The sequence below is a fragment of the Hylobates moloch genome, unplaced genomic scaffold, assembly GCF_009828535.3.
Source record: "Hylobates moloch isolate HMO894 unplaced genomic scaffold, HMol_V3 SCAFFOLD_13, whole genome shotgun sequence".
NCBI lineage: Eukaryota > Metazoa > Chordata > Mammalia > Primates > Hylobatidae > Hylobates > Hylobates moloch.
In genome coordinates, this window is record NW_026652288.1 from 36,773,023 (window position 1) to 36,799,605 (window position 26,583).

At 51.0% G+C, this 26,583-nt stretch overlaps 2 protein-coding genes across 4 annotated transcripts; both read left to right on the forward strand.

Annotated features, from left to right (window-relative positions):
* Window positions 1-11: 11 nt before the first annotated feature.
* Window positions 12-19,529, forward strand: BLVRB (biliverdin reductase B). Its single transcript, XM_032172887.2, has 5 exons — window positions 12-250; window positions 8,815-8,979; window positions 9,116-9,205; window positions 15,840-15,968; window positions 19,254-19,529. The coding sequence occupies exons 1-5, from the start codon at window positions 172-174 to the stop codon at window positions 19,409-19,411; spliced, it is 621 nt and encodes a 206-aa protein (XP_032028778.1). The 5' UTR covers window positions 12-171; the 3' UTR covers window positions 19,412-19,529.
* A 3,347-nt stretch (window positions 19,530-22,876) lies between these two features.
* On the forward strand, window positions 22,877-26,383 carry SERTAD3 (SERTA domain containing 3). Of its 3 annotated transcripts, none has more exons than XM_032172888.2 (2): window positions 22,877-23,020; window positions 25,146-26,383. In XM_032172888.2, the coding sequence occupies exon 2, from the start codon at window positions 25,152-25,154 to the stop codon at window positions 25,740-25,742; it is 591 nt and encodes a 196-aa protein (XP_032028779.1). In that variant the 5' UTR covers window positions 22,877-23,020; window positions 25,146-25,151; the 3' UTR covers window positions 25,743-26,383. The 3 variants fall into 3 exon arrangements, with proteins under 3 accessions (XP_032028779.1, XP_058282981.1, XP_058282980.1); XM_058426998.1 differs by lacking the exon at window positions 22,877-23,020 and adding an exon at window positions 24,162-24,319; XM_058426997.1 differs by lacking the exon at window positions 22,877-23,020 and adding an exon at window positions 24,763-24,909.
* The last annotated feature ends 200 nt before the right edge of the window (window positions 26,384-26,583 follow it).

A 26,583-nucleotide genomic window follows, 5' to 3' on the forward strand; every position in this document is an offset into this window, starting at 1 on the left:
GGCCCCGCCCCTTGACCTGAACCGCGGACGGAGCGGGGCTGAGGTGTGGCCCTTCGAGCCAGCTCCGCCCCGTTGTTCCTGCTTGAGTAGGGCAGAGAGCACCGCCCAGCAGCCAGTGGGTTCCCGCGCGTGCCGAGACTCTGAGGCCTTGCACCCCTACGATCCCGCAGGATGGCCGTCAAGAAGATCGCGATCTTCGGCGCCACTGGCCAGACCGGGCTCACCACCCTGGCGCAGGCGGTGCAAGCAGGCATGAGCCGGGGCGGGAGGGGCATGTCACGGGACAGACGGGCAGAACTTTAGGAAGGGGCACCGTGGGGCCGGGCCGAGGCTGAATGGGGCCGTGAGCGCCCCAGCCAGGTGTATGAGGACTCAGGGGCCAAAGCAAGTGGCAACGGGGGCAGAAATGAGGAAAGATGTGAGATCCAAGTTTATGTGAGTCCAAGCCAGAGAGGAATTGGCCCCGGGAGCCCCCGGGAGGACTCCAATGGCACAGTCGTGTGTAAGTCCAGGGCTCTTATGCAATGAGGTTGTCATTATTGTGGTCGTGGTGGTGGTTGTTCGCACTCCCAGAGAGGATTTACTATGCCAAGCTTGTGCTCTGTCGTCTCTTCACATGAGAGCTTTCAAAATGGAGTGGGAACTAGTATCAGCCTACTTGACAGATGAGAAAACTGAGACCCAGAGAGTGACTTGCCCAATATCGCACAGCTGTTAACTGACAGGACTGGGATTTGAACTCAGCTCATGCTCTTAACCACCACAAGTCCCCAGGCTGGAAACTGAAAAAGTTGGGGGGGCAGGTTGCTGTGAGTACCTAACAGGAAGGAGTCACAGAGAGACATGAGTGAAGACTTGGGGACAGCAGTCCTGGGAAAGTCAATGAGGGCTGAAAATTTGGAGTTGCCCCAGGAGAGAGGGCAGAAAGGGGGATAACTATCCCCCAGCACTCCCTGCCCCCACAGCCCAGACTTGACCAACTCCCAGCTGGGCCTGGGACTTCCAGATATGGGGCCCCACCCTTGCACAGGCCTTGGGGACGCTGAAGATATTGACTATCTGCGTGCCCCAAAAGGGTGGAGGCCACCAGGACCCCACTCTGCTGTCTCCCTTGGAGGGACTCTGAAAGTTCTTCACTAGGTCCATAACTCTCTCCTTCCCCAGGGAGACCCCGTGAGGATCTTGACTTGTGGAGAGTGGGGAGCTGTGGGCCTCTCAGTAAAAACCAGTTTGCTGATAAGCATTTATTCGGGAGTAATGGAGAAGGAAGTAAGAGAGAGAAGTTGAGAGATGCTGAGTCACCCGGAAATCCACTAATTCCACCGAATTCCACTCGCCCACCCTGCTGGTCATAGCTGGGACTGCACTCAGGGGGTTAAGAACTGGAGCCTAGGGAGCTTCAGAGCTGTGGCTCTGAAAAATCTCTTCCCAGCTCTCAGCTTTGCTGTCCCGGTCAGCAAAGGGAAGGGCTGGCCAGGCACGGTGGCTCATGCCTATAATCCGAGCACTTTGGGAGGCCAAGGCGAGAGGATGGCTTGAGGCCAGGAGTTTGAGACTAGCCTGGGCAACATAGCAAGACCCCATCTCTACAAAAATATAAAAAATAAAAATAAATTAGCTGGGCGTGGTGATGCATGCCCATAGTCCCAGCTACTCAGAAGGCTGAGGTGGGAGGATTGCTTGAGCTCAGGAGTTCAAGGCTACAGTGAGCTATGTTTGCACCACTGCACTCCAGCCTGGGTGACAGGGTGAGACCCTGTCTCTAAAATTTAAAAAAAATACATAAAAAGAAAGAAAAAGAGACTGGGTGCGGTGGCTCACGCCTGTAATCTCAGCGCTTTGGGAGGCTGAGGCAGGTGGATCACGAGGTCAGGAGTTCGAGACCAGCCTGGCCAGCATAGTGAAACCTCATCTCTACTAAAAATATGAAAAAGTAGCGGGGCATGGTGGCGGGCGCCTGTAATCGCAGCTACTTGGGAGACTGAGGCAGGAGAATAGCTTGAACCCGGGAGGCAGAGGTTGTGGTGAGCCGAGATTATGCCACTGCATTCCAGCCTGGGCGACAAGAGCGAAACTCTGTCTCAAAAAAAAAAAAAAAAATTAGCTGGGCACAGTGGTATGTGCCTGTAATTCCAGGTAATCGGGAGGCTGAGGCACAAGAATCGCTTGAACCTGGGAGGTTGCAGTGAGCTAAGATTGCATCACTGCACCACTGCACTCCAGCCTGGGCGACACAGCAAGATGAAAGGAAAGAAGGAAGGAAGAAAGGGAGGGAGGGAGGGAAGGAGGGAAGGAAGGAAGGAAGGAAGGGAGGGAAGGAGGGAAGGACGGAGGGAGGGAGGGAGAAAGGGCTTGGATTAACTGGAGTTTACAATGGTTCTGTAGGGCCAAGAGTCTTGACAGGCATGAACTCTGGTGCCAGCCTGCCCACATTCAAGTCACCAGCTCTGCGGCTTACAGCCTGTGTGACCAAATGCCTTGTCATCTGTGTACCTAGATATGTGTAAGATCATGACAAAACTGGTAGTACTTGCCCTAGGGCTCTTGGGATAATTAAATGAGATCTTATATAGGAAGTACTTAGACTAGCATTGAATTTTGCAGTCTCTGGATCAGACTTACTTAGGTAAAAATTCAACCTTCTCTACCTACTAGCTGTGTGATCCTGGCCCGGTTGCCTAAAATTGCCTCAGTTTCCCCATCAATGTGGACAGAATAATGATACCTACCTTCCAGGGTTGTTGCAACCCGATGCTTCTCAAACTGTGAGTTATAGTGAGATCTGAAACATATGGTCACAACGTGTATCAACAATATAGGGTAACAAATGATGACATAGTATCAAAATATATCACATGTTAAAGTATTAGTTTTGTGAAACTCATTTTAATTATATATGTATGGGTTTGTGTACACCAGGTTAGGCAATGAAATCTTTTGTATTGATGGCTGAGATTTTTTTTTTTTTTTTTTTTGAGACGGAGTCCCGCTCTGTCGCCCAGGCTCGAGTGCAGTGGTGCGATCTCGGCTCACTACAAGCTCCGCCTCCCGGGTTCAAGCCATTCTCCTGCCTCAGCCTCCCGAGTAGCTGGGACTACAGGCGCCCGCCACCACGCCCAGCTAATTTTTTTGTATTTTTAGTAGAGACAGGGTTTCACCGTGTTAGCCAGGATGGTCTCTATCTCCTGACCTCATGATCCGCCCGCCTCGGCCTCCCAAAGTCCTGGAATTACAGGCGTGAGCCACCGTGCCCGGCCAAATTCTACTTATTTATTTATGTTTTTGAGACAGAGTCTTGCTCTGTCACCCAGGCTGGAGTGCAGTGGCACCATCTCGGCTCACTACAACCTCCACTTCCCAGGTTGAAATGATTATCCTGCCTCAGCCTCCCAAGTAGCTGGAACTACAGGCACATGCCACTATACCCAGCTAATTTTTTTGCATTTTTAGTAGAGATGGGTTTTCACCATGTTGGCCAGGCTGGCCTCGAACTCCTGACCTCAGGTGATGCACCCACCTCGGCCTCCCAAAGTGCTGGGATTATAGGCATGAGCCACCACGCCCAGCCAAAATCTGTGAATTCTAAAACAGTGCTTTTTGGTATGGTAGCCAGAAGCCATGTGTGGTTCTCTAAATTTAATGTAAGTTGTGTTAAATTTTTTTTTTTTTTTTTTTAGACAGAATGTCTCTCTGTTGTCCAGGCTGGAGTGCAGTGGCATGATCTTGGCTCACTGCAACCTCCGCCTCCCAGGTTCAAGTGATTCTCATGCCTCAGTCTCCTGAGTAGCTGGGACTACAGGTACATGCCCCATGTCCAGCTAATTTTTGTATTTTTAGTCAAGATGGGGTTTCGCCGTGTTGCCCAGACTGGTCTTGAACTCCTGGGCTCAAGGAATCCGCCTGCCTCAGCCTCCCATGGTGCAGGGATTACAGGCATGAGCCACCATGCCCAGCTTTTTTTTTTTTTTTTTTTTAACTCCTTTTACTACCATTCCCAATCTCAGGGATCTCTTTTATAGAGCAATAATCCTATTCTCAAGACAGAGCCCTCATGACCTAATCACTTCCCAAAAGCCCTATTAGAAGCAATACAATCAATCGCTTTGGAGATTAGGTTTCAGCATATGAATTTTGAAGGGCCACAAACATTCAGACTGCAGCAACCTGTTTCTGAATATGTATATACAAACTACCCGTGGTAGTGCATGCCTATAGTCCCAGCTCCTCGGGAGGCTGAGGTGGGAGGTGGGAGCCTTGGAGGTTAAGGCTGAAGTGAGTTATGATCCCATTACTGCACACTCCGGCCTTGGCAACAGAGCGAGACTCTGTCTCTTAAATAATAATAATAGCTGGGTGCAGTGGCTCATGCCTGTAATCCTAGCACTTTGTTTTTTTTTTTTTTTTTTTCTTGAGACGGAGTCTCGCTCTGTCACCCAGGCTGGAGTGCAGTGGCCCAATCTCGGCTCATTGCAAGCTCCACCTCCCGGGTTCACGCCATTCTCCTGCCTCAGCCTCTCCAAGTAGCTGGGACTACAGGCGCCCGCCACCACGCCCGGCTAATTTTTTGTATTTTTAGTAGAGACGGGGTTTCACCGTGGTCTCGATCACCTGACCTCGTGATCCGCCCGCCTCGGCCTCCCAAAGTGCTGGGATTACAAGCGTGAGCCACCGCGCCCGGCCAATCCTAGCACTTTGGGAGGCTGAGGCAGGTGGATCACTTGAGGTCAGAAGTTTGAGACCACCTGGTCAACATGGTGAAACCCTGTCTCTACTAATAATACAATGGGCCAGGCGCAGTGGCTCACGCCTGTAATCTCAGGACTTTGGGAGGATGAGGCGGGCAGATCACGAGGTCAGGAGTTCAAGACCAGCCCGGCCGACATAGTGAAACCCCATCTCTACTAAAAATACAAAAATTAGCCGGGTGTGGTGGCATGCACCTATAGTCCCAGCTACTCGGGAGGCTGAGACAGGAGAATTACTTGAACCCAGGAGGCAGAGGTTGCAGTGAGCAAGCCAAGACCATGCCATTGCACTCCAGCCTGGATGACAGAGTGAGACTCCATCTCAAAAATAAATTAAAATAAAATAATAATAATACAATGATAATAATAATACCTACAATATACTAGGGTTCATTTTAACCAATACAGTAGCAGTTAAAGAATGCCCACATTGGCCAGGCGTGGTGGCTCACGCCTGTAATCCCAGCACTTTGGGAGGCCGAGGCGGGCAGATCACAAGGTCAGGAGGTCGAGACCACCCTGGCTAACACGGTGAAACCCCATCTTTACTAAAAATACAAAAAATTCACAGGGGGTTGTGGCTCACACCTTAATCCCAGCTACTCTGGAGGCTGAGACGGGAGAATCGCTTGAACCTGGGAGGCGGAGGTTGCAGTGAGCTGAGATTGCGCCACTGCACTCTAGCCTGGGCAAGAGAGTGAGACTTCGTCTCAAAAAAAGAAAGAAAGAAAGAAAGAATGCCCATATTGGCCCCGTGCAAGCCCCTGCTGCTCCCTCATGTGTGAGGGCAGCACAGATCTTGTGTCATTCCTCTATGAAAGGTGGTCACATAGCATGGGGAGGCTGGTGCTGTGATCCTCACTTCAGAGATGAGGAAGCTGAGGTCCAGTCATGGAAGAGGTTGCATGAGGTTCCTCAGCTGTTAAGTGGCAGAGCTGGAGTTTGGACCAAGGTCCCTGGGGCAGTAATGCCTGTGCTTTTGTATTTATAAAGGTTCAGGGAGATGGCAGAAAATATGACACAGTCTCTGGACCCACAGGGTGCTTGGTTTGCTGCAGGTCAGCATAAAGAGGGCTGTGACAGAGGAAGTACAAGTTACTGGGGGGACCGGGTAAAGAGGGTAAAGGGTGTTCCAGGCAGAGGGCACAGCACGTGCAAAGTCCAGGAGGCAGGAAGCAGCACCATGCATTTGAGGAACCGAAAGAAGAGCAGCTGGGGCCGGGTGCAGTGGCTCATGCCTGTAATCCCAACACTTTGGGGGGCTGAGGCAGGTGGATCACGAGGTCAGGAGTTCCAGACCAGCCTGGCTAACATCGTGAAACCCCATCTCTACTAAAAATACAAAAAAATTAGCCAGGCATGGTGGCAGGCGCCTGTAATCACAGCTACTCAGGAGGCTGAGGCAGGAGAATCGCTTGAACCCATGAGATGGAGGTTGCAGTCAGCCGAGACTGTGCCAGTGCACTCCAGCCTGGGCGACAGAGCGAGACTCCGTCTCAAAAGAAAAAAAAAAAAAAAGGTGCTGTGGGTAAAGAGGGCAGAGGCTTCAGCAGCAGAGGCTGGAGAGGAGAAGCCAGATCCCGAGGGGTCTGGAAGGGGGGCATGAGGAGCATGGGTTTTATCACAGCGCATTTCAGGCTTGCGGGAGCAGGGAGGCACTTAAATATTACTGTGGAAAACTCTGTCTGGCTGCTGTGTGGAATATGGATTGGAGAGGGCAGGACTGGGTCCCGGAGCCCAGGGAGGACCCAGGAAAGGGACCAGGAAGGAGACGTAGGTCTGGACCAGGCCAGGAGATACAGTCACAAAATGGTTAAAAGGTGTAATAGGCCAGGCTCGGTAGCTCATGCCTGTAATCCCAGCACTTTGGGAGGCCATGCCAGGCAGATTACTTGAGCCCAGGAGTTCGAGACCAGCCTGGCCAACATGCAAAACCCCATCTCTTTTTTAAATTTTTGTATTGTATCTTTCTGGGTTTTTTTTTGTTTTTTGTGTTTATTGTTGTTGTTGTTTGTTTGTTTGTTTGAGACGGAGTTTCGCTCTTGTTGCCCAGGCTGGCGTGCAATGGCACAATCTCAGCTGACTGCAATCTCTACCTCCTGGGTTCAAGCGATTCTCCTGCCTCAGCCTCCCGAGTAGCTGGGATTACAGGCATGCGCCACCATGCTTGGCTAATTTTGTATTTTTAGTAGAGGCGGGGTTTCCCCATGTTGGTCAGGCTGGTCTTGGACTTCCAACCTCAGGTGATCCACCTGCCTTGGCCTCCTAAAGTGCTGGGATTACAGGCGTGAGCCATCGCGCCCAGCACCCGGTAGCTCTTATTTCTGTGCCAGGTAGTAGCCTAAACTTTTTGTTTATTTTATTTTATTTTATTTTATTTTATTTTATTTTATTTTATTTTATTTTATTTTTGAGACAGAGTCTCGTTCTGTAGCCCAGGCTGGAGTGCAGTGGTGCAATCATAGCTCACTACAGCCTCAGCCACCTGCGTAGCTGAGACTACAGGTTGTGCCAGCACACCTGGTTAGATTTTTTTATTTTTTTGCAGAGACGGGGTTTCACTATGTTGCCCAGTCTGGTCTCAAACTCCTGGCCTCAAACAATCTTCCTGTCTTGGCCTCCCAAAGCACTGGGATTATAATAGGCATCAGCCCAGGAATTTGAGGTTACAGTGAGCTATGATTGGCGCCCCTGCACTCCAGCCTGGGCAACAGAGCAAGACCCTGTCTCTAAATATATATATATATATGTTGCTATTACAGTATATCCAAATGTTAACATCCTTTGCCAATGTTTAAAACAAAGGAAGAAATATGTTAGTTGTGAACTTTAAAATGTGTGTGTATGTGTGTGTGTGTTGAAGAGAAACAAAATTATCCAAAATTCTTTTGGGAAGGAACATACTAAGACAATATTAAAAATCTTTAATGACCACTAAAGGAGGGCTGGGCTTCCCAGCAGTAAGCCTAGGCAGCAGGGGCTAGGACCAATCCCAGCACTGGTCAGTCTGTAGGCAACCCATGTCCTCCTCAGGACCTCAATTTCTTCCAGGACCATGGATGGGAGACAGAGACCAGTGCAATGCCTGCAATAACCCTTTAGTTGTTAGAGGGTAGGGAAGTTGCTGGCTGGGTACAGTGGCTTACGCCTGTAATCCCAGCACTTTGGGAGGCCAAGGTGGATGGATCACCTGAGGTTAGGAGTTCAAGACCAGCCTGGCCAACATGGTGAAATCCTATCTCTACTAGAAACACAAAAATTAGCTGGATGTGGTGGCATGCGCCTGTAGTCCCAGCTACTCGGGAGGCTGAGGCAGAAGAATCGCTTGAACCTGGGAGGCGGAGGTTGCAGTGAGCTGAGATCATGCCACTGTGTTCCAGCCTGGGCAACAGAGTGAGACTCTATCTCAAAAAAATTAATAATGATAGCCAGGTGTGGTGGCACGTGCCTGTAGTCCTAGCTACTCAGGAGGCTGAAGCAGAAGAATCGCTTGAACCCGGGAGGCCCGCCTCAGCCTCCCAAAGTGCTGAGGTTACAGGCGTGAGCCACCGTGCCTGGCCAAAGTATGGTCTATTTTAATAATCAGCCCAATACTAAGCATCAATTGTAGGTATGCCAGCAAAAATGTTTGAAGGCCACGGCTCAGTGGCTTATGGGGAGGCGGAGGCAGGCAGATCACCTGAGCCCAGGAGTTCAAGACCAGCCTGGGCAACATGGCAAAACCCCTTCTCTCCAAAAAGTGCAAAATTAGCTGGGTGTGGTGGTGCGCACTGTGGTCCCAGCTACTTGGGGTGCTGAGATGGGAGGATCAGTTGAACCCTGGAGGTTGAGGCTGCAGTGAGCTGTGATTGCACCACTGCACAGCAGCCTGGGCTAGTGAGCAAGACTCTGTCTCAAAAACAAAACAAACAAAAACAAAAAACCAAAAATGTTTGAAGACCACTTCCCCAGAACAGAGGAGGGGATGGATTTGAGAGTTCATGGTGGCTTCTAGGACCCAGCCCCTGGAGCCCAAGAGTGCCAGCCCACAAGCCCACTGATCAGGCTCTCTGCTCCTCTTTGCCCACAGGTTACGAAGTGACAGTGCTGGTGCGGGACTCCTCCAGGCTGCCATCAGAGGGGCCCCAGCCGGCCCACGTGGTAGTGGGGGACGTTCTGCAGGCAGCCGATGTGGACAAGACCGTGGCTGGGCAGGACGCTGTCATCGTGCTGCTGGGCACCCGCAATGACCTCAGTACTGAGCCCCCCCTCTGCCCACGGCCCTCCCCTACACCTCGGCCCCCAGCACCACCCCCGCCCCCGGCCCCGCCCCTGCCACCCCTGCCGCCGCCGCCGCCCACCAGTGACAGCCACTCTCTGTCCCCTCTAAGGTCCCACGACAGTGATGTCCGAGGGCGCCCGGAACATTGTGGCAGCCATGAAGGCTCATGGTGTGGACAAGGTCGTGGCCTGCACCTCGGGTGGGTGGTGGGATCATGGAGGTGGGGCTGAACTGGGGGGTACTGGGGAGGCAGCCCAGGGGCCTCTGAAAGGTGACGCTGAAGCCATTCCATGTTACTGTGCATTTACTGAGCACCAGCTGTGTGCCTGAACCTTACTGGGTGATGCTGGGGACACAGTGGTGACCTGTACAGCCCTGGGCCCTGCACACACAAGTCTCACAGATAGGAGAGAGGTGGTAAACAGATCCATGATCAAGCTGACATCCAGATCATCAGAGCTGGGATGGGGGAGGCAGGCAGAGGGGATAGGGCCACAATGGGAGAAACTACAGGACTATGGGAGCCCAGAGGAGGCGTCTGGCTCAGGCTGAGAGAGGTCAGGGTGGGCCTCCCAGAGGAAGTGATAGAGCTGTGGATATATACTAGGTCTCTGCCCTCACAGAGCTCCCGATTATGGGGACACGGACATTAAGCAAATAGTTGTCCTGTATAATTATTTATTTATTTATTTTTAGTTATTTTGAGGTTTGTTTGAGATGGAGTCTTGCTCTGATGCCCAGGCTGGAGTGCAGTGGCGTGATCTTGGGTCCCTGCAACCTCTGCCTCCTGGGTTCAAGTGATTCTCCTGCCTCTGCCTCCCAAGTAGCTGGGACTACAGGCGTGCACCACCACGCCCAGCTAATTTTTGTATCCTTAGTAGAGACAGGGTTTCACCGTGTTGGCCAGGCTGGTCTCGAACTCCTGACCTCAAGTGTGTTTCATGACACAAATTGCCTCCCTGGAAAGGGAAGTGACATGAGGGAGGGCTGCCTGATGATTGTAATTACACTCCAGGCAGAGGACAAAGCAAGCAAAGAGGCCTGGAGGCCAGACCTAGTTGGAGGGTAGGAAGCAAAATCATTTATGGCTTTTTTCCTCAAGCTTTGAAGTGGAAAAGTAATACACAAGTAAACTTGCGATTTCAGAATGGTTCACTTTTTTTCTTTTTTTTTTGAGACATTCTGTCACCCAGGCTGGAGTGCAGTGGCGCAACCATGGCTCACTGCAGCCTCAACCTGGGTTCAAGTGATCCTCCCCACTGCAGCCTCCCAAGCGGCTGGGACTATTGGCATGCATGCACCACCACACCTGGCTAATTTTTTGATATTTTTGTAGATACAAGGTCTTACTTTTGTTTGCAGATTGGAATGGTCTGCTGTTAATTTTTTTTTAATTTTTTCTCCCATGTCTTTTTTCTTTGAGATGAAGTCTCACTCCATTGCCCAGGCTGGAGTGCAGTGGTGTGATATCAGCTCACTGCAATCGCCACTCCACCTCCCGGGTTCATGGTGCCTGGGACCAAGATCGTGGCCTGCAGTGATTCTCCTGCCCCAGCCTCCTGAGTAGCTGGGATTACAGGCGCCTGCCACCATGCCCTGCTAATTTTTGTATTTTTGGTAGAGACAAGGTTTCGCCATGTTGGCCAGGCTGATGTTGAACTCCTGGCCTCAAGCAGTCTTCCCACCTCGGCCTTCCAAAGTGCTGGGATTACAGGTATAAGCCACCACGTCCAGACTCTCCCATGTCTTAAAAACCAATTTAAGTGGTTAAGTTTTGCTTCCATGAAAAAGACAAACCTGTAAAATTGATTTAATTTGCTTTCTTTTTTTTCATTTTTTTTTGTTTAGATTGTTTTCTAAATATTAAAGTCTCAGGTGTGCCAGGATTTTTTTTTTTTTAATTGAAAAAAAACAAAGAGACAAGGTCTCGCTCTGTCACCCAGGCTGGAGTGCAGTGGCCTGATCATAGCTCATCGTACCCTTGAACCCCTGGGCTCAAGGAATCCCCTCACTTTAGCCCCTCAAATAGCTGAGACAACAGGTATGAGCCATTGAGTCCAGCTTAACTTTTTATTTGGAAATGATCTTAAACTTACAGAAAAATTGAAAGGACACCAGTACACCTTCCGTCCTCTGTTCACAGACACACAGTGTTTTTTTTCTGACCCATTTGAAGTTAGCTTACATTCATCATGGCTGCTTACTTCAATGTGTAGGTCCTCAATATACTTTTTAACTTTTTATGATAAAAATTTTTAAACAGAAAAGTTAATAGTCCTGTGAACAACCATATTCCTTTTCTTCTTTTAAGTTTGTATCTATCTATTTATTTATTTATTTTGAGACTGGGTTATAAGGCTGGCTAATTTTTGTATTTTTGGTAGAGATAGGGTTTCGCCATGTTGCCCAGGCTGGTCCTGAACTCCTGGACTCAAGCAATCCGCCAGCCTTAGCCTCTCAAAGTGCTGGGATTACACCTGAGCCACCGCACCTGGCCAACAGCCATATTCCTGATTTTAAAATTGTGATTGTGTTTTGTAATTGGTTTATCTATGCACATAAACATACACAAATAGATTTTGTTTTTGTTCTCCTAAACTATTTGGGTTTTTTGTTTGTTTTTATTTGAGACGGAGTCTCACTCTGTCACCCAGGCGGGAATACAGTGGCGTGATCTCGGCTCACTGCAACATCCACCTCCTGGGTTCAAAGGATTCTCCTGCCTCAGCCTCCTGAGTAGCTGGGATTACAGGTGCCTGCCACCACATCTGGTTAATTTTGTGTGTGTGTATTTTTAGTATAGATGGGGTTTCACCATATTGGCCAGGCTGGTCTAGAACTCCTGACCTCGAGTGATCTGGCCTCCCAAAGCGCTGGATTACAGGCATGAGCCACTGCGCCTGGACTTCCTAAACTATTTGAAATGGAGTTGCACACCTACAGACACCTTCGGCAAGTCCCAAGAAAAAGGACCTTTCTCTTCCAGCACCACAGTGCTATTGTCACACTTTAATTATCTTCCAGCCTCTAATTATTAGAGTTTAATCTTCCCTCCATATTCAAATGTCAAGGTAAAAGATTAGAAAGATTTTTGTCATCTAAAGAGCTTGGAGTTTATCCATTAGGGCTTGGGGAGGATTGTTTTTTATGGAGGCATCTGAGAGGATTAGAAAGAAACCCAGAGTAAGGCCAGGCACAGTGGCTCACGCCTGTAATCCCAGCACTTTGAGAGGCCAAGGTGGGCGGATTGCTTGAGTCCAGGAGTACAGGACCAGTCTGGGCAACATAGCAAAACTCTATCTCTACAAAAAAAAATTCAAAAAATTAGCTGGGTGTGGTGGTACACACCTGTGGTCCCCACTACTTGGGAAGCTTAGGTGGGAGGATCCTTTGAGCCTAGAAGGCAGAGGTTGCAATGAGCCGTGATGGCACCACTGCACTCCAGCCTTGGCTACAGAGTGAGACCCTGTCTCAAAACACAACAAAACAGCCGGGCGCGGTGGCTCACGCCTGTAATCCCAGCACTTTGGGAGGCCGAGGTGAGTGGATCACGAGGGCAGGAGATCGAGACCATCCTGGCTAACACAGCAAAACCCCGTCTCTACTAAAAATACAAAAAATTAGCCGGGCATGGCGGCGGGTGCCTGTAGTCCCAGCTACTCGGGAGGCTGAGGCAGGAGAATGGTGTGAACCCGGGAGGAGGAGCTTGCAGTGAGCCGAGATTGTGCCACTGCACTCCAGCCTGGGCGACAGAGCAAGACTGCCTCAAAAAAAAAAAAAAGAGAAAGAAACAAGAAAGAAACCGAGGGTAAGTTAGAGACTGGATTTGAGATTGTGGAGACTGGAGGCTGCAGACAAAAACCCACTTCACACTCTGCACCGCAGTTTTCTCATCTGTAAAGAGGAAATCCTAGGCCAGGCGCAGTGGCTCACGCTGTAATCCCAGCACTTTAGGAGGCTAAGGCAGGTGGATCGCTTGAAGTCAGGAAGGAGTTCAAGACCAGCCTGGCCAACATGGTGAAACCCCATCTCTACCAAAAATACAAAAACTAGCCGGGTGTGGTGGCCCACGTCTGTAATCCCAGCTACTCAGGAGGCTTAGGCAGGAGAATCACTTGAAACTTGTAGGTGGAGGTTGCAGTGAGCGTGATGTGATCATAGCTCGCTATGGCCTCCAACTCCTAGGCTCAAGGGATCCTCCTGAATAGCTGAGACCACAGGCATGTGCCACCATGCCCATCTAATTTTTAAAAATTTTTTTGTTGCTATAGGGTCTGGCTATGTTGCCCAGGCTGGTCTCTGTGACACACCTTTTTATAACCACTAACATTACTCAAACTATTTATTTATTTCTTTTTTTGAGACAAGGTCTTGCTCTGTTGTCCAGGCTGGAGTGCAGTGGTGCAATCACAGCTCACTGCAGCCTCGAACTCCTGAGCTCAAGCGATCCTCTCGCCTCAGCCTTCTAAGAAGCTAAGACCACAGGTATAGATCCCTACGCCTGGCTAATTTTTTAATTTTTTGTAGAGACGGGTCTCACCATCATACCCAGGTGAGTCTAGAACTGCTGGGCTCAACTGATCCTCCTACCTCAGCCTCCCAAAGTGCTGGGATTATAGGTGTGAGCCACTCTGCCCAGGCTTTGAACAATTTATATCATCCCAGTTTGCACATGAGGAAACAGGAAGCTGGCCAGTGGTCGATCCAGAACTTGACTTTAGGCAAAACCCAAGCTCTTTAACTATTCACCAAACTGCTCCTAAAAATATTTAGCACAGTTCTTGGCTTGAGGTAAAAGTTCTATAAATGTCAGCTGGTATAGCTTGGCCAAGTTAGAGCTTGTTGAAAGCTAATTCCTGAACAAATATTCAGTAAGTACCTACAATGTTCCAGATGCTTCTAAGGGCTGGGATTGGAGCAGGAAATGTGATAGAGTCACAGGATAACTCTAGGGGGTGGTGGCAGGGGAAGGGTCCTAGGGAGAAAACAAGGCCCCAAGAAAAGGGATTGGTAAACTGCGCTGGGGGAGACAGGATTTTGCGATTTTAAACAGGACAGTCAAGAAAAGCTGCATGGAAAGGTGACCTTTGAGCAAAGTCTGCAAAGAAAACAGGGAGCCATGTGGCTACGAGAGGGAAATGGCAGAGTCCTGGGTCACACCTGTAATCACAGTACTGTAGGAGGTCGAGGTGGGAGGATCGCTTAAGCCCGGGAGTTCAAAACTAGCCTGGGCAACTTGGTAAGACCTCCATCGCTACAAAAAATTTTTTTTTCTTTTTCTTTTGACACGGAGTCTTGCTCTGTCACCCAGGCTGGAGTGCAATGGCACGATCTCGGCTCACTGCAACCTCTGCCTCCCAGGTTCAGGGGATTCTCCTGCCTCAGCTTCCTGAAAATAGCTGGGATTACAGGCATGCACCACGATACCTGGCTAATTTTTGTTTTTTTGTTGTTGTGTTGTTTTGCTCTGCTTTGTTTTTGAGATGGAGTCTTGCTCTGTCTCCCAAGCTGGAGTGCAGTGGCGCGATCTCGGCTCACTGCAACCTCCGCCTCAAGGGTTCAAGCGATTCTCCAACCTCAGCCTCCTGAGTAGCTAGGACTACAGGCATGCACCACCACGCCCGGCAAATTTTTGTATTTTTAGTAGAGACGGGGTTTCAGCATGTTGGCCAGGCTGGTCTCAGACTCCTAACCTCAGGCGATCTGTTCTCCTCAGTCTCCCAAAGTGCTGGGATTACAGGGGTGAGGCACCAGACCCGGCCTAAAAAAATTTTTTTTTAATTAGCCAGGCTTGGCCGGGATTGCGCCATTGCACTGCAGCCTGGGTGACAAGAGGGAAACTCTGTCTCAAAAAAAAAAAAAAAGTGGGGTTTGGTGGCTCGCCCCTGTGGTCCCAGCTCCTCAGGAGGCTAAGGCAGGAGGATCACTTCAGCCCAGAAAGTCAAGGCTGCAGTGAGCGGTGTTCACGCCACTGTCCTCCAGCCTGGACAACAGAATGAGACCGTCTCAGAGAAAATAAAAAAGAGGGAAATGCATCAGGGGCAGAGGAATCAGACATTGCCAAGGCTGGGAGGCAGAACCTGGCTGGAGCAGAAGCGTGTAAGAGAGAGTGGTAGGCAGGGATGTCAGAGAGCTGATGGGGCCATATCAGGTGGGGCCTTGAGGGCTGGCCATGGGGACTTTGCTTCTATCCTGAGTGAGATGGAGCTATGGATGTGAACTGACAGGGGTGTTCACGGGCTCCTTGAGAGGAGGGAAGGAGGGGCTGAGAGACCAGGGAGTAGGCTGCTGGGCTGGTCCAGGTAAGAGGTAACAGTGGACAGGACCAGGCGGAGTGAGAAGCCAGGTCAGATTTGGAATTATTGTGATCAGTAGACAGCTCTTACCTGGGGTGTGAGGGAAAGAGGAGGCCCAGAGGACTCCCCTGTTTTTGCAACTGGAAAGCAATGGTGAGCCATGGCAGGGTTTTGTCCTGGCATCAAGACAAGCGAGCCCTTGGCTGGGCGCAGTGGCTCATGCCTGTAATTCCAGCACTCTGGGAGGTGGAGGAGGTGGATCACCTCAGGTCAGGAGTTTGAGACCAGCCTGGCCAACATGGCATAACCCTGTTTGTACTAAAAATACAAAAATTAGCCAGGCTTGGTGGTGTGCACCTGTAATCTCAGCTACTGGGGAGGCTGAGGCAGGAGAATTGCTTGAACCCAGGAGGCAGAGTTTGTAGTGAGCCGAGATTGCGCCACTGCACTCAGCCTGGGTGACAAAGCGACACTCTGTCTCAAAAAAAAAAAAAAAAAAGAGAGCCCAGGCTGATCCTGCCCTGTGTTCCCCTCCAGCTTTCCTGCTCTGGGACCCTACCAAGGTGCCCCCACGACTGCAGGCTGTGACCGATGACCACATCCGGATGCACAAGGTGCTGCAGGAATCAGGCCTGAAGTACGTGGCTGTGATGCCGCCACACATAGGTAAGCAGGGCAGGGACCTGGTGGCACCAATGCCATCTGCCTGTTCCCTTCTGCCCTCTGGGGATATCTGCAAGGCCTTCCCTGACCACCCTAAAATTGCAAACCTTCCTATGATATTGTGACATATATATTTGGCCTTTATCCCTGTTTCTTGGCATACAACTCCTAAAATCCTTGGAATCTCCAAAATGATAAATGTCTTTTTCTATGCTAATGAGTTCACTGAGAGCTGGCAGCCCCTAGGCAGCTTCAGGTCTGGTCACCAGAAAGACTAAGGCTGGATTAGAGGGTTGGGACTCTCCCCTCTGGGGAGTGGTGAGGGATTGAAGGTTGAGGGGATTACCACTGGCTAATGGTTTAATCTATTATGTCTATGGATTCTGGGGCCCCAGCCTCCTGAGTAGCTGGGCTTATAGGCCTGCATCACCATGCCCGGCCATGGCTTACATTTCTAGTATGGGAGATAGAGATTAGATAGATAGATAGATAGATAGATAGATAGATAGATAGATAGATAGATAGATAGGCCAGTCATGGTGGTTCACACCTGTAATCCCATCACTTTGGGAAGCCAAGACGGGAGGATCGCTTCAGCCCAGGAGTTTGAGACCAGCCTGGGCAACATAGACTTATCTCTACCAAAAAAAAGAAAAAAAAAAATTAGCTGGGCGTGGTGGCACACACCTGTGGTCCCAGCTACTGGGAGGCGGGAGGATGGCTTGAGCCCAGGAGATCAAGGCTGCAATGAGCTGCGATAGAGCTGCTGTACTCCAGCCTGGACAACAGAGTGAGACCCTGTCTAAAAAAAAAGAAAAACACAAGAAAAGATAGATATTAATGGCCGGGTGCGGTGGCTCACGCCTGTAATCCCAGGACTTTGAGAGGCCGAGGTGGGCAGATCACGAGGTCAGGAGATCAAGACCATCCTGGCTAACATGGTGAAACCCCATTCTCCTGCCTCAGCCTCCTGAGTAGCTGGGACTACAGGCACCCCCCACCACACCCGGCTAATTTTTTGTATTTTTTAGTAGAGACGGGGTTTCACAGTGTTAGCCAGGATGGTCTCGATCTCCTGACCTTGTGATCCACCTGCCTCAGCCTCCCAAAGTCCACCGGCCTGGTTTTTTTTTTTTTTTTTTTTTTGAGACAAGTTTTCTCTCGCCAGGTGAGTGCAGTGGGAATTTGGTCCTGCACCTTTTCCCTGCCTCAGCCCCCCGAATAGCTGGGACTACAGGCATGCGCTACCATGCCCAGCTAATTTTTGTATTTTTAGTAGAGACAGGGTTTCACCATATTGGCCAGGATGGTCTCGATCTCTTGACCTCGTGATCCGCCCACCTTGGCCTCCCAAAGTGCTGGGATTACAGGCGTGAGCCACAGCGCCCAGCCAAGTGTGTGAAAACTTTCAAACCTCCCGAGTTGAAAGCATTAAAGGTTTATGAATACACATAAGCCCTTTGTTTAGGTACAATGCTTAGCATTTTGTCCTGTTCTCTCTCCCTCTCTCCTCCTGTCTCTCTCTCCACGAATATATAGATAGATTTTGCTGAATATATTGTGAAAAAATATATGCATATATATATTTGGCTTAATCATTTGAGAGGAATTGCAACATTGTCACACTTCACTCCTAAATACCTAGACAGCCATCTCCTAAAAGAAAGATATTTGCACACAAAACATGATCACACCTAAGGAAAGTGACATTTACTCTGTCATATCATTTAGTATCCACTCCATAGTAAAATTTCCCCAACTGTCAGGCCAGCGTGGTGGCTCACATCTGTAATCCCAGCACTTTGGGAGGCTGAGGCAGGTGGATCTCTTGAGGTCAGGAGTTCGAGACCAGCCTGGCCAACATGGTGAGACCCTGTCTCTACTAAAAATACAAAAATTAGCCGGGTGTGGTGGTGGACACCTGTAATCCCAGATACTCGGGAGGCTGAGGCACAAGAATTGCTTGAACCTGGGAGGCGGAGGTTGCAGTGAGCCAAGATTGCGCCACTGCACTCCAGCCTGGGTGACAGAGCAAGACTCTGTATCCAAAAAAAAAAAAAAAGAATTCAACCCACCCTGCCCTTTTTCTTTAAGTTTCTCATAACATCAGCCAGGCCAGGTGACTTTAAAGGCCCACATTCTGGATTTTTCTAGCTGTTTTGTCACGGATTCAGATTAAACATGTTGGGCAGGAATGCCACGTGGGTGAAGGTGTGTGTTCCTTTTTTTTTTTTTTTTTCTTGAGACAGGGTCTCCCTCTGTTGCCCAGGCTGGAGTGCAATGGCACAGTCTTGGCTCACTGCAACCTCCACCTCCTGGGCTCAAGTGATTCTCCTGCCCAAGTAGCTAGGACTACAGGCATAAGCCACCACACCCAGCGAATTTTTGCATTTTTTGTAGAGATGTGGTTTTGCCTTGTTGGCTGGTCTCAAACTCCTGAGGTCAAGTGATCCTCCCACCTTGGCCTCCCAAAGTGCTGAGATTACAGGCTTGAGCCACCGTGCCCAGCCAGGGCAGGGGCTTCCTGTCTGCTTTGTCCCAAGCAAACACACAGCCAAGGGTGTGTGTTCCATACTGTGCATAATTCCAGCCTGTCTCTGTTTGGGTGATGGTATATTTTATCCCTAAGTTTAGTTGGTTACTGTCAGATATTTATATATATATATATATATATACACACACACACACACACACATATATATATATATATATACACATACATACATATATTTGTTGTTGTTGTTAGATACAAGGTCTTGCTCTGTCATCCAGGCTGGAGTGCAGTGTCACGATCATGGCTCACTGCAGCTTCAACTTCCCTGGCTCAAGCAATTCTCCAGCCTTAGCCTCCTGAGTAGTTGGGTCTACAGGGGCACACCACTGCACCCGGCTGATTTTTGTATTTTTAGTGGACTCAGGGTCTCCCTGTGTTGCCCAGTCTAGTTTCAAGCTCCTGGGCTTGAGTGATACTCCCGTCTCAGCCTCCCAAAGTGCCAGGATTACAGGCATGAGCCACCACCACTGGCCAGGGCAGGAGATTCCTGTCTGCTTTGTCCCTTGCTTGGGTGCCCAGCACCTGGCCACATAATAGGTAATCAATAAGGATTTCTCGAATAAATGAAGCAAAGGATATAGATGAGCACCTGCATATGGAAAGTCCATTCTTGGCTGTGACACCACCCAGGCTGGACACACAGTAGGCACCCTGGGAAGGTCTTTCTGGGGGTCGAATTTTGGGGGAAGGGAAAGGTGTCTGCTTCACCCAGCCCCTCTGTCTTTACTTCACAGGAGACCAGCCCCTAACTGGGGCGTACACAGTGACCCTGGATGGACGAGGGCCCTCAAGGGTCATCTCCAAACATGACCTGGGCCATTTCATGCTGCGTTGCCTCACTACCGATGAGTATGATGGACACAGCACCTACCCCTCCCACCAATACCAGTAGCACTCTGTCCTCATCTGGGAGGGTTGCATTCTCGGACATGAGGAGCAAAGGAAGGGGGCAATAAATGTTGAGCCAAGAGCTTCAAATTACTCTAGAGAAACCGACTCTGTGACTCCTCTCTCTGCCTCTGTCTGAGTATTTTGGTGTGTCTGCCTGCCTCTGTGTAAGATTTGCTTGGTATGCATTCATTCATTTGTTCAGTAACAGTTTATTTTTATTTTTTTATTTTTTTGAGATGGAATCTTGCTCTGTCGTCCAGGCTGGAGTGCAGTGGCGCAATCTGGCTCACTGCAAGCTCCGCCTCCCAGGTTCACATCATTCTCCTACCTCAGCCTCCTGAGTAGCTGGGACTACAGGCGCCCACTACAACACCCCGTTAATCTTTTGTATTTTTAGTAGAGACGGAGTTTCACTGTGTTAGCCAGGATGGTCTCGATCTCCTGACCTCGTGATCCACCTGCCTCGGCCTCCCAAAGTGCTGGGATCACAGGCGTGAGCCACCGTGCCCAGCCCAGTAACAGTTTATTGAGTCTGGCCAGGCATGGTGGCTCATGCTTGGAATCCCAGCACATTGGGAGGCCGAGGCGAGTAGATCACTTGAGGTCAGGAGTTCAAGACCAGCCTGGCCAACATGGTGAAACCGTCTCTACTAAAAATACAAAAATTACCCAGGCGTGGTGATGTGCACCTGTAATCCCAGCTACTTGGGAGACTGAGGCAGGAGAATCGCTTGAAACTGGGAGGTGGAGGTTGCAGTGAGCCGAGATCGTGCCACTGCACTCCAGCCTGGGTGACAGAGCGAGACCCCATCTCAATAATAATAATAATAACTTAGCTGGGCATGGTGGTGTGCACCTGTAGTCCCAGATAGGAAGCTGAGGTGGGAGGATGGCTTGAAGCCAGGAGTCCAGGTTGGGCAACATAGTGAGACCCCGTCTCCACAAAATAGTTTTTAAAAACTTAGCTGGGCATGGTGGTATGTACCTGTAGTCCCAGATACTCAGGAGGCTGAGGCGGGAGAATGGCTTGAGGACAGGAGGTCAAGGCCTGGCCACTGCACTCCAGCCTGTAGGACAGATCCAGACCCTGTCTCTGAAAATAAAAAAAAGTTTGTGCTTGATTTTGAGGATTTATGCAAGGAGTGGAGCACCAGAGAGGTAAGGCAGAGGGGACAGTTGGGTGTGTGTTTTATGAAGCTTCCTTTGGCTACTCTGTGAAGGTGGAAAGGAAGGGTCCAGGAATGGAGGCTGATAGCCCAGAGGGAGTTGGAGTTGGAGGAGGAGCCGTAAGGAAGGGAGGAGAGAGTGGGTGGGAGGAATGCCTGGGAGCCTGCGTGGACCGTTGGTGAGGGGTGGATGGGAGGCATCAGGAAGAGGCACAGGGCTGTAACCCGGGGACAGAGTTACAGTAGTGCTTCAGGAGGGAGGCTGAGGCTGCAGTGAGCCGAGGTGCGCCACTGAACTGCAGCATCCACGACAGAGTGGGACCCCGTCTCCAAAACAAAAACCCGAATGCAGTAGGGCTTTCCTGAGTTGTGGACCCTATAGGAGGAGCAGGTTTTGGAGGAGGAAGGGGAAGAATTTCTCCTTCCTAATTATGTCCTTTTTTGGAATCTACTGTCCCTTTCTTTTGTTCCCGGGGACACCTTCCCCAGGCCTGGGTGAGCTAAGATGCTTCTCTCTCCCTACGTCCAGCCCACACCACCCACCTACCTATTCCCCTCCCCTTTATCCTGCAAACATCAGGATGACTTGGTTGACAAACTCCAACCGGCAAGAACTGGTCTGAGGAGGCTTAAACCTCCCTTCCCAGAAGTGGCCTGGAGAAAACTGCCTCCTCCCCTTAGGGAAACTCGTTGTAGGGGTGGGGCATTTTGGGCTTTCAGGACACTAGCAGTGTCTTCTTTCTGCCTTATTTTTCTGTCACATTCCTGAGCATTTAGCAAACTTTCACTGGGACCTGCTACATGTCCAGCCCTGTGCTAGGTGATCCTGCAGACCAAGCGGTGGTTGACAGAGATATCCTTGGTAACTGCCCTCGGCGGGGCGTTCCTCAGTCCATATAGTAACTGACAGTCCAGGACTGGGATGGCGGCACAGGAGGCCATGGAATCCTAGAATGGATCCTAACCCAACCTGGACTGCCAGGGAGGGCTTCGGAGAAGAGGAAACCTTTGAAATGAGTTCTGAGAAGCAGCCTGGGAATTGAGGGTATATTTTCAGGATGAGGAAACAAGTTTAAATATCCAGAGGCGAGAAGATTGCCTGAGGCCAGGAGTTCAAAACCAACCTGGGCAACACAAGAAAACCCCCACTGCCCCCCCATCTCTCTGTCGCCCAGGCTGGAGTGCAGTGGCACGATCTCGCCTTCACTGCAACCTCCACCTCCCAGGTTCAAGTGATTCTCCTGCCTCAGCCTCCCAAGTGGCTGAGATTACAAGCGTGCGCCACCACGCCCGGCTAATTTTTGTATTTTTAGTAGAGACAGGGTTTCACTATTGTTGGCCAGGCTGGTCTCAAACTCCTGACCTCAAGTGATCTGCCCGACTCAGCTTCCCAAAGTGCTGGGATTACAGGCGTGCGCTACTGCGCCCGGCAAAAAATAATATTAATAATTAAGATCCAGAGGCCTTTTATTGTCATGTTTGCGAACTTATTATGTACCTGGCATTGTTGCAGACACTGGGGTAAGGCAGGGAAGAAAACAGAAAATCGTTTTCATGATGGGGTGAATGGCAGCTTGAAGACGTTTTAGAAAAACTGGAAGTAACTCAATGGGGCAGGATCGGAGAGAACCAGGAGAACGCATCAAGCAAGGTCGTGAGGGGCTTTGTGGCAAATGGAAGGAGTTTGAAGTTTGTCTTCGGGGTGGGTAGGAAGCCATGAATAGTAAGGAGACCCAGGTGGGACCACCAGAGGACGTGCTGAGAAAACCTGAGGATTAAGAAGGGGACGCGCGGTAACGTATAGGGGGCGGGAGAAAGGCAGCAAGGGGGCGAGGCTACGATCGCTAGGCAACGCGGGCCGCGCCACACTATTGGCTGGTCTTTCGCTACGTCATCCCCCGCGCCCCAGCGTCCGCCCTAGGAACCCCGGGGGCGCGGCCTCCTCCGGTTGCTCGGCCCCGCCCGCCTGTACAGCGACTTGGGGAGGGGCATGCCAGCCCCTCTGGCTCCACGGTGGAGTCCAGGCCTGGCATAAAGGAACCGCAGGGAGCAATGGTGACGATCTCGGAGCGAGGACTGTAGCTGAGTGGAAGGAAGCAGTTGTGTTGGACCGGCCGGCCTCCACCCCGGAGGCACTGCCCCGCCCCCTGCCAGTTGCACTTCTTTAAATGGCCCGGGGCTCTAGGGAGGGGCGGGCGGGTCCGGAGTCTCGGGGCACGGGCGGATGGCTCCGCCCAGCCAATCGACGCCCCGCAGCGGGCGGGACTCCAGCCAATCGCGGCTCGCGGCTCGGCTCCGGGGCGGGGCTGGTGGGCCACAGGCCAGACGGAGAGGCCCCGCCGAGGTGAGCGAGGCACCAGCTGGTCACCGGTGGGTCCTGGCACTGGCGGGTCGCGACGCTGTGGGCGTTCCAGGAGGCGGTCGTGGCGAACCTGGCAGCTGGGGTGAGGAGTGGTCGCCTGGCTTGGGAATTTACCTTAGGCTGGGGGAGAGAGAAGCGCGCCCCGGGGACTTGCGGAGGCGGGGTCTGGGTGAGACCGGGGGAGGGGGCCTCAGATTCAGGGTGATGATAGGGAGGGTCTGGGGACCTGAGACTGAGTTCGAGACCCAGGAGGGGAGGCGAGGTTGTTGGGGCAGTATTTTCAAGTGGAGGGAGTTTGAAGCTGGGACGTTGGGCGTTTGGAGAAGCGAGAGAACAGAGGGGAGGAACTTCTGAGACAGGGAACCTGGAGATTCGATTCCACTTGGGTCTTCCGGACGCGTTGAATTCGGGGCTTTATCGTGTTCTGGAAAAGGTGTGAGAGGTTTGGGGCTGAGATTCTGAGCATTTGGAGAAGCGAGAGAACTAGGGTCAAGAATTCTTGGGACTCCAAGACGCACTGGCGGGGGAAGGGGGTTGCCGGGAAGAGTTCAATGTTCGGGTCTTGGAGCCGGACAGCGAGTTTGGAGGTGAAGTCCAGGGGCGTTTGAAAGTCAGGAGAATAGGAGAAGTGGGAGGAAGTATCAAAATTAGGATACGTAGTCTCCCGAACTAGATCGGAGCATTGTCGTCTTTGAGCGATGTGTTAGGATCTGGGTCTCTGGATCCAAGGGCAGTTTGGAAGGAGAATCCCGGACTTTCAAGGAACTGAGGGACCGGGAGAAAGCAGATTTAGAGCCGGAGTCTGGGGTGGGGGAGGGGTGTTCCGGGCCTGGAGCTCAGACTCACCGCCCCGGAGGCAACGGAGGGCGGGGCTCGGCGGGCGCCGACAGCTGGACGTCCGGGTTCCCTTCCCCCACCCGCCTGTGCCCCTGTGCGCATGCCCTGAGGGAGAGCGGGGGTGAGGTGAGGGGGGCTTGTCCCCTGGACGGGCGGAGCCCTCTGGGGATTGTAGTGCGTGCTCGACGTCAATTCGTGTACCTGGCGGCTGTTGGCCCCCGTTTCCCAGAAGCCCCTGGGCCAAATTGGGGCGTTCCTTGATGCTCTGTAAGGCCCCATAGGGGCGGGGCCTTACAGTGTCGCGGTCTGATTGGGTGGGATCCCGAGTGGGCGGGGCTTGGTCTGAGCTGAGTTCTAGCAAGTTTTCCTGTGGGGCGCGCTTTGGGGGATTCTGAAAGCGCGAGCAGAGGGAATGAGACAGGCCCCTTTCCTACTCTTGGGAGTGCTCCCAGTCGGTTAAGGAAGAGGACATAGAAATATTCTGACTGTTGACGAAGAATCTCAACATGGGTTCCCCAACAGGGCTCCAGGAGATTCGAATATAGTAGGCACTCAGTAAATCTGTTGAGCGAATAACTGGCAATTAACTCTTGATCGAGGCCGGGTGTGGTGGTAATCCCAGCTACTCAGGAAGCTGAGGCGGGAGGATCGCTTGAGCCCAGGACTTCGAGACTGCAGTGAGCTGTGATAGCGCTGCTGCACTCAGCCCTGGGCGACAGAGCGAGACCCTGTCTCTAACAAAACAAACACAACTCTTGTTCATTAAGCACTTCCTGTGTGGTGGGCCCTATAGATACGTGCCATCTCCTTGACAGAGGTGGTAAGAAGTATTTTTTTACAGTCCCCATTTTACAGATGAGGAAACTGAGGCCCTGAGAATTGACTCATTCAGATCACTTCCCATGATCGCGCAGCTGAGCAGTTTCCAATACAGAATTCAGATTTGGGGTTCCCTACTTCCAATCCAGGTCTCTGTGCTCCACACTTGTCTTTCTTGCTCCATGTTTGAAGAAATTAGTATTATGGAAGAACAGTTTTAAGGCTCAGAGGAACTTGAGTTAGGATCCGTACTTGGCAGATGAGGAAATTGATTCTCATGGATGTAAATTCACTGTTTGAGGCCACAACAGGCAAGTGAGTGAGATTTAAATCTAGCTGTACTTAAGGCCAGATCTTATTTTCTTAATCATATATGTACTCACCTCCTTAGCCTTGTAGGATTCAGACAGCCTTCATTTTATAGATCAGTAAACTGAGATTCCGATGATTAAAAATCACCAACAACTCAGTAGGCCTGAAAAAGTGGGATTTGAGCCAGCACTACGGTGTCTGGTGTCTGACCTTCCCCTATGCGCCTCTTCTCTCTACAGGGCATCATGGTGGGAGGCTTGAAGAGGAAACACTCTGATTTGGAAGAGGAGGAGGAGAGGTGGGAGTGGAGTCCAGCAGGCCTTCAGAGCTACCAGCAAGCCCTGCTCCGCATCTCCCTAGACAAAGTCCAGCACAGCCTGGGCGCCCGAGCACCCAGCCTCCGCAGGCATGTCCTCATCCATAACACCCTCCAACAGCTGCAGGCTGCACTTCGCCTGGCTCCCACCCCTGCCCTGCCCCCTGAGCCCCTCTTCCTGGGCGAGGAGGATTTCTCCCTGTCAGCCACCATTGGCTCTATCCTCAGGGAGCTGGACACCTCCATGGATGGGACTGAGCCCCCTCAGAATCCAGTGGCTCCCCTCAGTCTCCAGAATGAAGTGCCACCCCAGCCTGATCCAGTCTTCTTAGAAGCTCTGAGCTCCCGGTACTTGGGGGACTCTGGCCTGGATGACTTCTTTCTGGACATTGACACATCTGCGGTAGAAAAGGAGCCTGCACGGGCCCCACCAGAGCCTCCTCACAACCTCTTCTGTGCCCCAGGTTCCTGGGAGTGGAATGAACTGGATCACATCATGGAAATCATTCTGGGGTCCTAAAACTGTGATAGAGGGGATCCTTCCTCATGTCATCTTCGGTGGCCTGGATCTCTGAATGCAACTCTGGGTGTGTGTTTTTGTGGGGGCTCTAAGCAGTGACTATGGCCTCCTTTGTTCCCATTTCAGGGTTCCACAAACTGTCTTGCATGTGTGTGTGTGTCTGGTTACCCCGACCTTCTGTGAAGGTGGGTCTTCCTGAATTAATTTATCTATTCCAAATGCCTTAATGAGACTCTGTTTCTGGGAGTCTGATTTTCCACTTACACATTTCTTCCACCTTTCCTGCTAGTTCCCACTCCCCTGTGACCACTGGGGCCTCAGGGAAGATAAAGCTGGGCCTGTTGAAGGATGACAGGGATGTGCTGCCAGGTTGCTATGGAAACCCAGGCTCTGCCTCTTGCACCTTGAGGGGGTGGGAGGGGCTGGTCTCCTCCCTCCAGGCTGAACCCCACTTCCTCGGCAGGACCCCAGTCTCAGCAGCCTTCTGATTTCATAACCAGGCCGGACCACGTGCAATAGGGTGGAAACCAAACTGCTCCATGCCGCGTTATTTAAAAGAATGGCAGAGTTTGTGGTGGCTTTTTTTTTTTTTTTTTGGATTGTTTGTAATTTTTTTTTTAATAAAAGTATTTTGGAAAGAGTGATGTTGTCTAATGTTTCTAAACTTCACTGGGTCAGTGGGAGGGACCTGGTAAGTTCCTAAACATCAGCACCACTTCCCTTCCATAGTTGGGGTAGGTGTATCATTGTACATGACATTTATTGAGTGCTTGTTGGCTGAGTGCTCTAGCTCCCACTTGGAATCCCAGCACTTTGGGAGGATCCACTTGAGGCCAGCCTG